Source organism: Cupressus sempervirens, chromosome 11 (assembly GCF_028749045.1).
Source record: "Cupressus sempervirens isolate cs-2001-9-10 chromosome 11, ASM2874904v1, whole genome shotgun sequence".
NCBI lineage: Eukaryota > Viridiplantae > Streptophyta > Pinopsida > Cupressales > Cupressaceae > Cupressus > Cupressus sempervirens.
In genome coordinates this window covers 466,232,107-466,247,297 of record NC_143128.1, presented here as the reverse complement: position 1 = coordinate 466,247,297, position 15,191 = coordinate 466,232,107, and the positions used below count along the sequence as shown (strand labels likewise).

The 15,191-nt window shown below is 35.9% G+C and overlaps 1 protein-coding gene across 1 annotated transcript in view; it reads left to right on the top strand.

Moving 5' to 3' along the window:
• AN (NAD(P)-binding Rossmann-fold superfamily protein) overlaps positions 1-12,286 on the top strand; it is a 36,324-nt gene extending 24,038 nt beyond the window's left edge. The window contains exons 6-7 of the mRNA XM_089811433.1: positions 995-1,111; positions 11,871-12,286. Of these exons, the coding sequence (XP_089667559.1) occupies positions 995-1,111; positions 11,871-11,945 (192 nt within the window). The 3' untranslated portion in view covers positions 11,946-12,286. The remainder of the gene's footprint in view (positions 1-994; positions 1,112-11,870) is intronic.
• The last annotated feature ends 2,905 nt before the right edge of the window (positions 12,287-15,191 follow it).

Below are 15,191 nucleotides of genomic sequence, written 5' to 3'. Positions count from 1 at the left end.
AATCACTTATTAGTATTACAATTTAAGCAATCTCATTTTCCTTTGAATAGTATGATTACAACTAAACATTATAGGTTGCAACATCTTGCCATTATTATCAGCATAGTACCGACATCAAAATGACAATCTCATTCAATATTTGGGAGACTGATCTATTAAATATAATTGATGATTAGTAGGGTATGTACATTGTGGATTGTTCGATGTGCCGTGTACAACATATTTGATCTTCTAGTAGGCATTTTTTGATTCTTTTTTGTACAAGAACTCCAGTATGGAAAGCATTTATGGACCACCCATCCTATGACAAGCATTTTTAATCTTTACATGGTTTTTAACACTTTTGTAAAAAGCTTACTTTTGATTAGTGCAACCGTGCAAGGTATCTATGCAAAGAAATTGGTAGGTGATCAGGTAAAAGGCCTTAGGATTGATATAATTCAGGTGTTTTCATTTGGTAGTGCAATCACCCAAGATGGGACTTGCAGTCATCAGTGTTATTGGGCTTGTGGTTCCTTTTTGCTTGGATACCCAGTGTGACCTCTCCATCATTTTTGTTATTTTCTCCTTCTTGGGTGTTTTTTTTTCATACAACCTTTTGTTGGTTTTGGTTATTATATTATGTTGCAGCTGTTACTATGCATTAAGGACTCAATATTGAGAAACTGATCAATATATCATATTATCAGACAAGCTTTTCTGGAATTCTGTGCTTTCCTTAATTTAATCTTGGTACCACACTTTAGCCTAGAATTGTTATACCTCTCTTTCTTTTTAAACACCCTGTAGCATCGGAGATCAGAGTCAATAGGTATATCACTGTATATTTTGCATGCTGTTGTTTATCTATGTTGCATTGTAACAGAGGCTGTATTCTAAAGATGTTGTCAATCCTAATAATTGGATTTTGTTTGCTCAGAAAAAGTTCTCTGGATTTAATTGTCTAATGCAAATATGTAAAAATTGCTTAACTTTGGCTGTGCTTTTATTACAGGTAAATAGGAAAATGGAGCTTACCTTTGCGAGTCATAATTTTGATGCTTGGGAGAGTTGGATTTTTGAAGGCTCAACGCTGGAGGATTGCAGACTAACAAATAGTAGGGTTCCCACGGTGAGTGGTTTTGTTCATATATGAGAATAAAATCACTTGGATGGTTCTTGACATTGTTATTTATTTCAGCTCACTTGCTGGGAGATTTTTTCTTTTAAGATGATATTTGGAAGAATTATAGTCTATATTTATGGTTTTGCAATCTAAAACTGATAATTTTATGCTTAATGTGTGTTTAATACAGAATGAAGTATTCATTGCCACTAATATTTTATATGAACTTTTTAATGAATAAAATTAAGGAGAGAATCTAAACCATCACAAAATAATCATGCAAAATCTTATGCATACAGATGAAAAATTCAAGGCACTGGTCTTTTGGGAATGTTTAATAAGTAAAAATTGACTAAAGAAGACAGAACTGAGATTCAAAATATGTTTTGATGCTATTGATACTAGTTCTTCTTAATAAGTCTGAAACATAATCAGTGTTCCCCATACAGTTAAACTATCATCATTAAGCATAGAGATGGACTAATGAAGATTGATCTTGGCTTGGGGAAATGGGGGCTAAATTTCCTTATAAAAACTGATCAGTCTGTAATAGAAATCTAGAACACCTTAATCTGAGACATCTGCATTCCCAATGCATGAAGGCATAGAAAGGTTTTCACATGCAACTAAGCTGCACATAATCTTAAGGGTCGGAAGAGGAGCAGGGAGCCAAAATGTGGTTGGTAAACTTCCTTGATTTTTATTTTCCATCTTGTTAATTTTTCCCACAAATAGGTAGGAAATGAAATGCCCATAATTCAGCATAGACAAAATTTAACAAAACGCAACCAACAAAGTTTTTTTTGAAGCCAAAAAGCAATGCACGAATTGTAATGCAACATGCACATTCAGGCATCTTTGCCACATGTGATGCCATCTTTATACTGACTATATGGGGATGATATTTGTTGATGACTGCTCAAGGGAATAGTGATGTAAAAGAATATGATGGATGAATGGTTGACATGCATTCTCATGCTGCACACCTTATGTGGCAGAAGAGCTATAGTTACATAAGGCACCAACATGAGTGTTACCAAAGGGAATGGACCTCCCATGATGACCAATTTACCAAGATACTAGGTAAGAAGAGGAAGTTTTATGCCCGCCCAGAATTACAACAGCTGAATAATGCACCAAACAACTCATTGAGCAATGAATGAAAGCTTGGCGTATGCTCATCAAGGTGCTACTAATGTCAAGCAAAACATCTCAAGATGAGACAACTCCTGTGCCAAGAATCTATCAAGAACTTATCACTTCTTGGTTTAGTCCTATTAAAAACTGTCTCAACTGTGTCTTGTAAAAAGCTCTCTCAAGTCTTCCAAGTAATTCTCTTTTGCCTTGAAAGTATAATTTGTTGGTTTGTATGACTCTCACTGATTTCTATCAGAAATTTGTAATATCATGACAACGAATTTTCATTAACTGTTCGCATGAAATCTAAAATCCTATTAACAAGCTGCTTGGGGAAATAAAAATTTCAGTAACAATGTATATATGTCTTTTTTGGCAACAGCAATACTCAGGAAGTGAATGGCAGTAAATGTTTGTAAAGAAAATATTTAATTGCTCATTATTTGGTTCAACTAAACAACAGATTGTGCCTTGCAGAGAATTGCTCCTTCTGTGCTCCTGTATAGTGAACATACATTGGTGTACACTGATAATGAATGCATCTAAATGTCAAACATGTAACCAAGAACTCAACCCAATGATTCTGTCAGCTACCAATTTAGAACTTTGCACAGCAATGAACAGCCTCAGGCAAATAATCAAATCTGAATACTTTCCAGAAAGAACTCCACACCAAACAAGATCACAGGCCCGTGATTATGGAAGAGCCCCTGCTGTTGTCAATGGGTTCCTCTGATCAACTAGCTATGCCAATCGAAGGCCACAGTTCATCCAGAGCCCGTCTAGCAAGGAAAATGAATGCTCATGCCACAAAAGGAAGGAACTGCACTCTAGGGAGTTCTGCATAATTTGCAGAAGCTGCTCCAGAATATGTTGGGTTAGAAGGAATGATCACTGCAATAGCATAGATTAAATATTTCATATGCCTAGAATATGTTGGGTATCACAGCCTTGGGCTCCTTCGTCACAGTGCTTTTTAATCAGGTGGTTTGTCCTAGTTTTCCTAATTCTTGGTTGTGACACATTATCTATCCGATCCATAAGACCGGGTTGGCCTCTGATGCCAGCAACTATAGGACCATTATGGTTGGGCACAGTTTTGCTAAACTTTACTCCACCATGTTGAACACTATTCTATCTAGGGAGCTCGATCGATGACATTGTCGTGCTAGGGGGCAGGCTGGTTTTCATACAGATTTTCAAACCATGGACCACATTCTGACTCCGTGCACTATGATTGAGGAGGCTCGACATGGCTTGGCAAAAGTCTACTGCTGCTTTGTATCTGCAGACCGTTTGATTTTGTTCCTTGGGTGGCCCTTTTTCCAGAGACTTGAGATGTTAGGATTTCTGATACTCTTGTGACGACTATTATGAGATTATATGGGAAAGTGGTGGGCAGGTTCAGGACTCCTAAGGGTTTCTTGGACGCAATCCAAAGCACCATTGGGGTGAAGCAGGGGTGTCCTCTCTCTGCTACCTTGTTTGGCATATATATTGACGAGGTTGAGGCTTTTCTCTAGGATTTCTCGCTCGTTGATGACAGTTGTTACTTGAATCTTGTTTTTATCTCCATTCTCCTTTTCGTCAATGATGTGGTTCTTTTGGCCTCTTCCTTGGAGGATCTTCAATGACTTCTTGATGGCTTGACTTCCTTCCATGGCTTGTGGTAGTTGGTTGTGAACTTGAGCAAGTCCGGGGTGATGGTCTTCAATTGCTTGAAGACCTCCCATCTTCACTTTTACTCCTAGGGCTCCAAAATCAAGATTGCATCCTCATACACTTGCCTTAGGGTTAAGCTCTCTAGACCCTGTTTTAGTTTGAGACATGCCATGCAACCCCGTGTTAACAAGGGGTCAGTTTCCTTGGCTATGCTGGAGAGATAGTGTTTCAGGCATCACTTTGAGGACACCACGTCCAAGTTGTCCCTCCTAGACTCCTTGATTAGGTTGATTGCGCTTTACGGATCTGACGTGCGGGGCCCCTCTCCTGGTGTCTGACTAGGCTTCAGTTGATAGAGTCCAAATTCTTCTTCTTTAATGCATCATCAGATTTCATCGGTCTACTCACAACATCATTTTGGTCGAGTTTGGGGTCCACCCTTTCAGGCTTGAGGTCATTCTCGATTTGGTTTGGTTCCTTAACCGCCTTCAGGGGTTTGCTGATTTGGTGGATGGTCACCATAGATATTCCTACCTGGCCTATCTCTCTCCTAAGGGGGTTGCAAGTTCCTATTCTATTGGCAGAGCTCATTGCTCGTGCGCCTAGGCCTCTGCCTTGCTGGGTTATGTGGAGATTGATATCGATCGTCTCCCCCCTTTTCAGTTCTCTCTAGATACCCCCAATCAACTTCTTCTGTCTCAACATGAGCTGAACAAGCATGTTAGACTGAACATTTACAAACAGTACATTATTATGACATGGAGAAATCCTTTAGGGGATTTCGTTCAAGGATGGCCTTTTATGCTGAGCACTATATGGATACTCAAGATGGGGACATTGTGCGCCCTTTGTACCTTACTTGTTGTCGGAGTCATGCCCTCTGCATTTCCTTGGGCACTTTCAGAGTCAACTCCCACTGGATTCACATCTAGATAGACCACTAGGTTGACAAGGAGGATTGGATCTGCCACCTCTGCACTTTGTTGGAGACAAAAGCAAAGACATTTCATTTTCTCTTTCCCCATTTACTATGAGATCCGGGGGAGGTTCCATTACCTGTTTAGAGAGTGCAGATCCCTTTCATCCTTTTTCCCAATACACCGATTAATGGTATCTTGCACTCTATCTCTAGAAGGCCTTGGAGCTCTGCGATCACATTTGCAGCTTTAATTCCCATCGAGCTAGACTGAAATCAGCTTATCACCTCCTTTTTTACTTTGACGTCCCAGACTCGAGGCACAAAGCACCCTCTTGGCTTCCTTGCTTCCAGTCGTACCAAGTTTGTGAGGCCTCACAAGAGTTAAACTCAGTTGAGGCAGCCAACCTCTAGTGGTAGCACGAGATGGTCTGAGGCTCTTTCTTGCCCAGGACCATATCCTTCGGTGCTGGATTACTTCTTGCTCAGTATGGTTCTTTTTCTTTCTTGCGTTGTTCTTTTCCTTAAGATTGTTTGGTGCTCCTATTGTTGGTTGTCGCCTTGTTGTATGCTTTCAGTCCCTTAGATCTGTGGTTTCTCATTGGACATTAATAAATTTATCCAATCTTATGCCTATACTTAGAAGAGTCTAATAATTAAAGATTGGGCCGCACATTAAAAAAACATTACTCCAACCAAACAAGTATAAGGTTTATTTGTCCCGATATTTAAAAGCCAAGGGTTCCACAAGAATTATACCCTACTCCAATAGAAACTTTAGGTGGAAAATTTAACCCCAGAAATTAACTAAATGAAGTGCTTCTATGTCTCAACAATAACAATCAGAAAAACAATGATCTTATTTTTGAATTTTCAAATCAGACATAAATATTAAATACATCCAAATAACTTTATTACTGCAAATTCATCTTCGGAGAAAGACTCAACAAATTAAAGCTCATCCATGAATTTCATTCTGTTAATCTTTAAAGATAAACAAAAATAAACAAAAGAAGAATAGAAAAGGCACATAAAGACGGAACAATTTATCCTGGGAAAACCTCCAACTTGAGGAGAAAAACCTAGCCACACTAGAAAAATATCTCTTTTCTTAAAATAGTAAAATGTCCAAGTACGGAGTTTTCAACTGAATACAATTCGTATCACACAAAGCAATCATAAATATACACTGAATTGGGAGACTTTTCATATCATAACCGAAGGTCTCTTCAATTTCCAAATGCCAGACTCTTCTTATTTTTAAACTCACGTCTCTTCTCATAACAAAATTTTAGATTTTTTGGGTGAGACACTTGGCACACATTGGATGTCACATCGTGCTCCCTTGATTATACAACCATATATGATGAAAACATCATCATAAGTCTCTTCTCTAGTTGCTGATGCAATGCAGAGGCATTGCCTCAATTTTAACATATAGTAGTATCAGAGGTAAAAATTTCTATCGTAGCTATAAACTTCACATTTCCTCGTAGCAAGAGAGATTGGAATCCTACGAGTCTTGCCAACTCGATGTTAGGATATCCAACTGGTTATGGCCAACTTGACGGAACTGAACAGTGTAGTCCGAGTTCCCTGCACTTCTGGCTCTGCAAGGCCAAGGCGGGCGCACCTGATTATACTCAAATGTATAATCATAGTATACTTTATCTTTGTAGTCCGTTTCTCCTCAACATGCACGCAAGTATGAATCCATACACAAGAATCAGTATTAATATAATGATCACAACATTTGCTCAAAATGCTAGATTAATAAAATGTTGAAAAAATCAACAACTCGATGCAGCATTTGAATTTACCAAAGCAATGTGCATACAGTATGCTGCACAACCATTACAGAAAAAATATAATATGATAACTAAATAAATACTAATGTCAATCACATTGATTTCTTTAGCCTGAGAATCAATAAGCTCAAACACAGAGATAATGTCAGCTTATTGTGAGTAATCACAGTATCTGCATATGTTGATAATTACATGCGGTATTCAAAATAAAGTCTTTACAGAATGGGCATACAATATACAATAGCTTCTCTAGCAATCTTGATGCATGACACAACGATATTTCAATCGCTACAATGAGCCATATTCTTGTAAGAAAGAAAAACATTGAGAATTACTCTTGACATCCCAAGATTGAGCAGGAGAAAAATGGCAAAGCTTTTTCTGTTACAATTATCACCACTAACGAATAAAGATAGTTGAGAGATAGAACACAAGCAACAGATGGGAAACAGCAACCCTTATCTATACATGGCTCAACCAAATAATAATAATAATCCACATACAAACTTGGAACAGAGTGAATAGAACGAAGGTCTTCTGTCATCAAAACTGACACACATGGCAAAGCTGAGTCAGCACCATCGTAAATGCAGCTATAAGCATAGAAGAGAAGGTACGATTCCTGTACAATATATACTTTACAAGACATTTGCAGAATAAGCAGTGAAAGATGACAACGAAAATCATATGAATTGAGGTAGACAACAAAGATAAATAACTAGAGAACACAACCAAAGTATAAGGAGATATAGTATCCACTAACCGAGATCAGAAGCTTAATGAGGTACAAACAAAATACACAAGATGAATGAGCAGGAGTAATGATGAAAGAAGATCTATATCGCTGCTATGATAACACTTACAAATTGCCTAAAACACTTATGCAAACCTCAACAAATATACGAGCTAGTGAAAATAAACTTCTCTAATTGCTGTTATCTAACCTGGCTCTGATACCATGTTAACGTTTAGCCCAGAAATAAAGATAGACAACAATACACAGAAGAAGAACAAAAAAATCACATAAAGACAATATTTTATCCTGGGAAAACCTTCCAACTTGAGGGGAAAAAACCTAGCCATACCAGAAAAATATTTCATTTGTTAAGATAAATAAAATATAAGTACAATGCTCTCAACTGAATACAATTCGTATCACACAAATCAATCGTGTATATATATATATATATATATATAAAATCAATAAACTCTTCATATTATAGGCAAAGGTCTCTTCAATTTCCAAATGCTAGACTCTATATGTTTCCAAGCATGTCTCTTCACATAATAAAATGTCAGATATTTTGGGTGATACACTTAGCACACGTTGGATATATATATATAATTAATTAATTGATAAACTCTTCATATTATAGCCAATGGTCTCTTCAATTTCCAAATGCTAGACTCTATATATTTCCAAACATGTCTCTTCACATAATAAAATGTCAGATATTTTGGGTGATACACTTAGCACACGTTGGATGCCACATCATGCTGTCTTGATTATACAAATGTATTTATGATGGAAACATCATCATAAGTCTCTTCTCTAGTTGCTGATGCAATGCAGAGCATTATCTCAGAAGTTTAATATATAGCAATATCAGAGTTAAAGATCTCTATTGCAGCAATAATCTTCAACAAATTCTACCTGTTAGAAAGAGCAAGGGTTTCATCCAACACTCAAGTCAAACTCTTGAAGGTTTCCATCCTCAGAAAACATAAGTCATCATATTCAATCCACAAGCATAGCTCATGTTACCCGGCCAACCTCTTTATAAAGACCTCCAGAAGCATCTAGAGTATTAGGTGACTTTTTGAACTTTAATATTAATCATATTTGGATAACCTTATTTATTAAAGTGACATTTAATAATATTTTATTATTATTTGATTAAATTAATTATTATTTTATTTTTTGACAATTTAATAAAAATCATTGATTAATTGCCTTCCCAAAAGTTGGGGACATTACATGGTTTGAGGGTCATGTAACAAGTAATTTTTGATTTGTGACAAATTGATGTTTAGAATAGACTTGTGCTCTCACTTAATACATTACTTTTTGTCTTTTTTATGTAATTATGTTTTGTTTGTATTTTGCAAGTTTCTGTTGTTTCCGTTGAGATTTTGTAGTGTTAAGGACAAGCCAAAACTTTGGGCTTATGAGTTTGTGTTTTGAACTATGGATAGTAGCATGCAATTTAATGAATAATCTCATTTAAACAGAATCAAGAATTCAGAATTTCAATTATTAAATGAGGACATTTTGTTTACTTTAAGTTTAAACTTCATGTTGAACAACAAAGACCTTTTTTTTTTCCCTTCATTCAAACACACGGCCACAAGCAATTGAAGGTACAAAATTAACTGCATACAAGATCATCAAACCATTCATTTACTATACCAAGTTTACATCTTCTGTCTTTTCAATAACTTAGCTCATATAATAGCTTAAAGTTCAAGGAACATCATAATTGTACATATATTACTGTTTTTAACCATAAATCAGGTTTTGCAAGCATTAGGTGACACCACAAGACACAAAAGCAATTCATCTATAAATCTAAAGTCTCTGCATGCTGGGGTTGCAATTGTGCTGGGACTGGCAGGATGGGACCATGCTGTTGCATGTGTCCTCTAAAATCTTCTTGTTTTCTTTTTTAAATAATGAAATTTGACTGACAATTAAAGCAGCACATTCAATTATAAATATTATAGTAACTAACCTCAGTTTTAACAGTTTATTATAATTCAAATGTAATATTTAGAAAACATTTGAGAGAAGAGTGAACTTATCCATTCTATCTGCAGTGAACTATCTTCTCTAATGTCTTTGAGTTGTCTTCAAATTTGTCTAAGCGGTTTTTGTCCACTAAAATCAATTGAAATTAGCATTTGGTCCTCTACTTGTAGGCTGAGGTTTTCTCCTCAGTTTGTTGAACCAGTCCATGCCCTGTAAGTCCATGAACCAGTACATTCCGCTTTTTCCAAATATGTTGGTTTTCAAGCAATCTTAAACTTGGATGTTTTAAGAATTTCCATATTCTCCCATGCACAATCTTAAACTTGGATGTTTCAAGAATTTCCATATTCTCCCATTCAGCATCTTCTTCAGGGGGATCTTTCCATCAAATTAGATATTTTGTTATTGTTTTAATTTTAGCTTCTTTCTCTGAAATTTATATGAGCTTTAGGAGTTAGGATCAATTTGTTGTATGATTTTGGAATTGCCACTGAATAATGGTTTTAACTTCTTTGCATTCCTCTTCTTAAGACCATATCTCTTGTTTCAAATGTTCTCTTACTTCAATATTGATCAGCATATTACTTTTGCTGATTTTGTGCTCAGTCAGTTTTCCTTAAGAGACTCCAAACTTTGTGAATTTTTTAAGTTGCCGGTTTGGATTCTGGTACAAATGCAGTCTGCGATTCGATTTCAGAATTCGTCCAAATTTTTTTTGGTCCGAGTTCGGATTTGTTTTGGGTTTGTCCGTACAAAATTTATACTACAATATATATATATATATATATATATATATATATATATAAAATATTCAGCAAATAAGTCTATACACAAATGGAGGCAAGAAGCTTTTCTTTTCATTCACAAATGCACAAATGACACACAAAACAACCCTTTGGTAGTGGTCACTTTTAGAGTTGGAGGGTCAAGTAGACCTAATTTGGCAAAAAAATCTTTAATGAAAAAGTAAAAATAATGACCTATTCAGTCAAATTCACCCCAAATTCATCTTGGGTTCCTCTGTCAAAATTAAAGTCTCCCAAATTCATCCAAAATTCTTTTAGGGTCCCATGACAACTATGAAAGTTGTTAATTGGTCTGAAAGCTCTGCAACACTGATATTACAGGGGAGAGGCCAATGGTTGAGGAAAACCAGCATCAGCAAGGGGATTGTCCTTCTGCTGAGGGGAAGATTATTCCCCAGGTTTGGCAAACTGAGGCAGCTAAAGTGGAAGAGGGTTGGCAGGTTGGCAAATGGAAAAAAAGACGAGTGGGAAGAAGTATTCCTTTGAAATGACCCTCCAATCTATGGGAATAGTTGAGACAGAGCATCACTTTGTCAAGGAGTGCCTGGCTTACAATGACATCAGAGCTGGTTATACAAAAATACTGCAGAACAAGGACTTCAACTATTTATTCGAGGAAGATCAAGTGAAGAGAACAGCGGATTTGATTATCAAACTTTAGAGAAGGAGAGACAAGTTAACCAAAACTTTGCAACTGACTAGTTCCACTCCTGACTCGGGAGGGTGATTGCATGGGTCCCATAGACTACTTTAGTCTCGTGGACGTCATTAAAATCTATCATATCATATCATATCAATCACAGACAAAAGGAAAAGCATGTAAATCCTAATGACCATCTGTCTTGATGTTATGGATGTGGGTTTTGATTTAGACTTGTTTATAAGTGTGTATCTATTGCTTTTCATGGGAAGGTGGTTTTTCTGATTGTAGCCACCTCTAACCCGGGCCAGTATTTTTCCTGGTGTTTTAATAAAAACTCATAGCCTAACTGACCAGGAAAAAATAAAAACCCACATGCAAATGTTTGAGCATGAATTAAGGTCAGTATTGATACATCTGCAACATCTGAATATTATCCGATAAATCCAAACTAGTATTGCAGTATGGCATAGGATAGTAGATACACTGAGTGCAATTTGGGTTATACAAATAAATAGGTTTACATAGAGAGACTACTACAAATGTCAACGATGTCGAGGAACATAATTTTCAGACAGTGTTAAGAATGTATTTTCTGAAACTAGTTGACCCAGGCTCGTTTTTTGGGACAATCAATGGATGGCCTTATGATTACCTGTTCTTGTCTCCAATGCTACCAGGCCCAGTATCAGTGACCCAGTTGTAATCTGGCTTCAGATCCTCCATACTTGATCAACATCATCAGTCGTCCTCCATGCTTGAAGAACATCATCTATAGGTGAAACCACCCATAATATGGGAGAGAGCTGGGCTATAATGTAATTTGTATAGTAGTGCACCATAACAAATCATGCTCTAAATATTAAATAATGGGTGTTGCAAATATATTCAATTGGTGCAAGGAGTGTTTGGAAGTTATCTTTATACTAAAAATCTATTTTGCTTTTAGAACAAGATTCATTGTAGAGTACTTTTTCTAGAATCTTGACATGCATTTCTTGAGCAGTTCTCTGGTGCTTGCAATTAAGCTTATGTGTATGTGTGCAGGCTGTATTGGATGTGTCTATTGAGATCCTGGCTGCTATAAGTGAAGAAGATGGAATTGCTAGGTGGCTCAGTTGAAAATCTGTACCTGTTGAATTCAAGTTTTTTATGTGATGTTATTGGCTAAATTTAGTGATGACAGGGCCTTGATTGTAGAATGCACATTTTTTTATTACCTAAAAGAGGCCTTTCTGGTGTGAGGGCATTGTATATTATTTTTGTTTTGGTGCCAGGGAATTCAAAAGCAATGATCTAGTTGTGGATTTATTTTATGCGATTTCATTTGTCTGTTTGTCCAATCTAATGTTTTTATAGTTGTGAATCTCGTAAAGCTTGACGTGTTGTGTAATATGAACAATATACAGAGTTGAAAATCATGAGAATAGTGAATAGCTATTCAAGTTTTTTTTTCGCTACTATACATTGTCAAGAATCACAAGAATAGCAAATGGTATACAATTCAAGTTTTTTTTCCCTCTCTTCGTGAATGAAGATTACTGCCGCTGCATGTTTTGGTGGTGTATAGCCCCATCCGTTCTATGACTTATCTTAATTGGTTAAGAATTTAAATAGGGCAAGACAATTCTTCTGATTTTCTCAATGCAAATGCTGATAAATATATCGTAATTGAAGCAACTGGGTCATGTAAAATACAATTTCAAGTTTGCAATAGCTTTTTTCCAGGCTTACCTAGCGGATTTATAGGATTGTCATAATGTGGTTACAACTATTTGTAGGCAGCATATTGCAGACTGTTGTAGGGGTTTGATACTTAGTACATGTATTGTAGTCTATTCTGCACTTATTTGTTAATATACCTTTCCTCTTTAAATCAATGGGATTATTCACTTGGTGGGTTTCCTCATGAGTTCCGTGTTTGTTCATGAGCATAAGCAAGTTGTAGTTCATGACCATAGTTGCATTTCTTTCATTAGATGGACAGGACGGGATAGTCATATAGCCTATTTAATCTCCAATGACTATGCAAACATAGTTCTTTGAGGTTTTATAGTTGTTCCCTGAAAGTGTGCTTTTTGACAATGTCCTCAGATAGTTGAAGGCTGACCTTCGCTGTTAGTTTTCCTCTTCACATTCCTCTATATATATATACAAATATTTGTTTTGGTTAATTATCTTGAAGAATAGATTACAGATCGACAATTTTAGCTATGCCATATTATCAATTTTGTTTTGCGTATTGCTATGGATATCCACGTGCTCAGTGGATGTGGAGAGGAGATTACAGACGATGGTTCCAGCTAGCTTCACTAAGCCTTACCCTCGTTCTTTCTTCAGTGTCGTATTCATTTTAAATTATACTGTACACAACCATCCGACTTTTGTGAACAGCCGGAGTGGGCCTGTTGTTTAAGGCAACAGAAAGCATTTATATGGAATTTCTATTGCCAATATTTTGCATCTTTGGAACGCTTCTGTCACGAGTGGATTTGTAAGGATGTCAGCAGCTCTCGATTTTCATCTGATTGTTTTCTACAGCAGCAGTAAGGAGTCTCATGACTTACCATGTGCATAAAACCCACTTAGATTTGACAGTAATTTTTATTTTAAATAATTAACATGTATACAATAAAAACAAAATAGTAGCAATGATATTTCAAAATAATCATAACATTATTAGTGCTTTGTTACTGAATGAAGGGTAAAATAACAATTTTAACAGATCAAGTTTAATGTCTCTTGTCGATGGACATTTAAGTGATCTCCCTACATTCTTGTATTTGTATTGTGAGAGAACATAGCAACCCTACGGTTTACCATAAAAAGTTAATTTGGAATAGGATTGGAATAGGAAGAGAAAATTAGAATGTTTTATATTTGTTGTTTGGTACGTGCAATCAGAATTGAGAATAGGAAGACATATTCCAATTTTGCCCCTACAATGAGCATATTTCTATGCCAAAAAATAGTTGGAACTGGAATAGGCCATTTTTATAAATTTAATTTAATTTTTTTTTTTGAACATTTTTTTATTATATCTATTTGTTTAAAAAATAAAATAAAAAAATAAAAAATAAAACTAATTTAACCTTTCAACTATTATTGAAAAAATTAACCAAAAAATAATAAATAAAAAACAAAAAAATTGAAAGGAAATATTTTTTAAAATACAAAATTTAACCTTATTCTTATTTTATTTTTGTACAACCAAACAACGGATTAACATATTCTCAATCAAATTCCAAGTGAACCTAACAGGATTGGAATTGCCCTTTTCTATTTCCATTCCCATTCCATTTTTCTATTCTAATTTTCAATTCTTATTCCAGCAACGAAACGGGCTTATGGGTAATGTCACTCGTCGGTTGACTGTTGAGTTAGCTCGTTGCAAATAAAAAGATTGTAGAGTATGTCAAGGATTTGCAAATGCTAAGCCTAATTTCGTGTTATTTGATTTATAATAAGGCAGTTTGTTTTGTAAATTAGACAATTTGTTTATGTTACGTAATGAAGTTCAAGTGAGTTGGATATTTTATCTTTTGCGTTTTAGCTATTAATGTGAAGGTTATCCATTGGGGTTTGTGTTCGTGAATTTGAGAACACAAATTTTGAGAGGTGAAATCTACGTACACCTTATCTAATCTAGCATAAAGAAGCCAGAGAAAACATTACCACTACAAAAGCTATAAAACACTAACAAGTGTAATCCTTTTAGAAACCTATAAATTTCCTTTAACACTATCTATCCAAAAAATATAGTGAAGAATTTTAATGGATTGTGGAAAACTACTATCTACTATAAATTTCCTTTCAAAGTGCGAGTATAACATACTTAGGAGTGAGCTGTGGCCGACCTTTTTCCTTTATAGGAAATGTCATGGTCCACTTATTCTTAGTGCCAAAAGAATCTTGTCCTTTGGAACTCAATGTTGGGCTCTTGTCTAAATAATACCTCAATGTTGCTTTAGAGATGGAATGGTGAAGACCTGAAGCACAAGATACTAACGATGCATGCTATTTTTCTTTGTGATAGATAATATTTGTATTGTATTGATAAAGAGAGTACATTATGACAATATGGCTCAAAGCCTTACAATTTAAACTACCCTCACTCTGCCCATACAGATGCCATTAGATAAACAAAAACCATAATATAAACACTCTGAAAGTACAAACTACCCACCCATACATTAAACCGATCAACCAAGACAAAAAGAGCCACCACCACCTTCGTTGTCAGCTACTTCTTGAACCAATTTGTCGCTTACTCATGAGGGAAATATGGAGTTGAGCGGTCATCCATCACTGAGATCCTTGGCTCAGCCTGTGACACTTTCCACTGCCCTTCCCCTCGTCGGCAAGCAG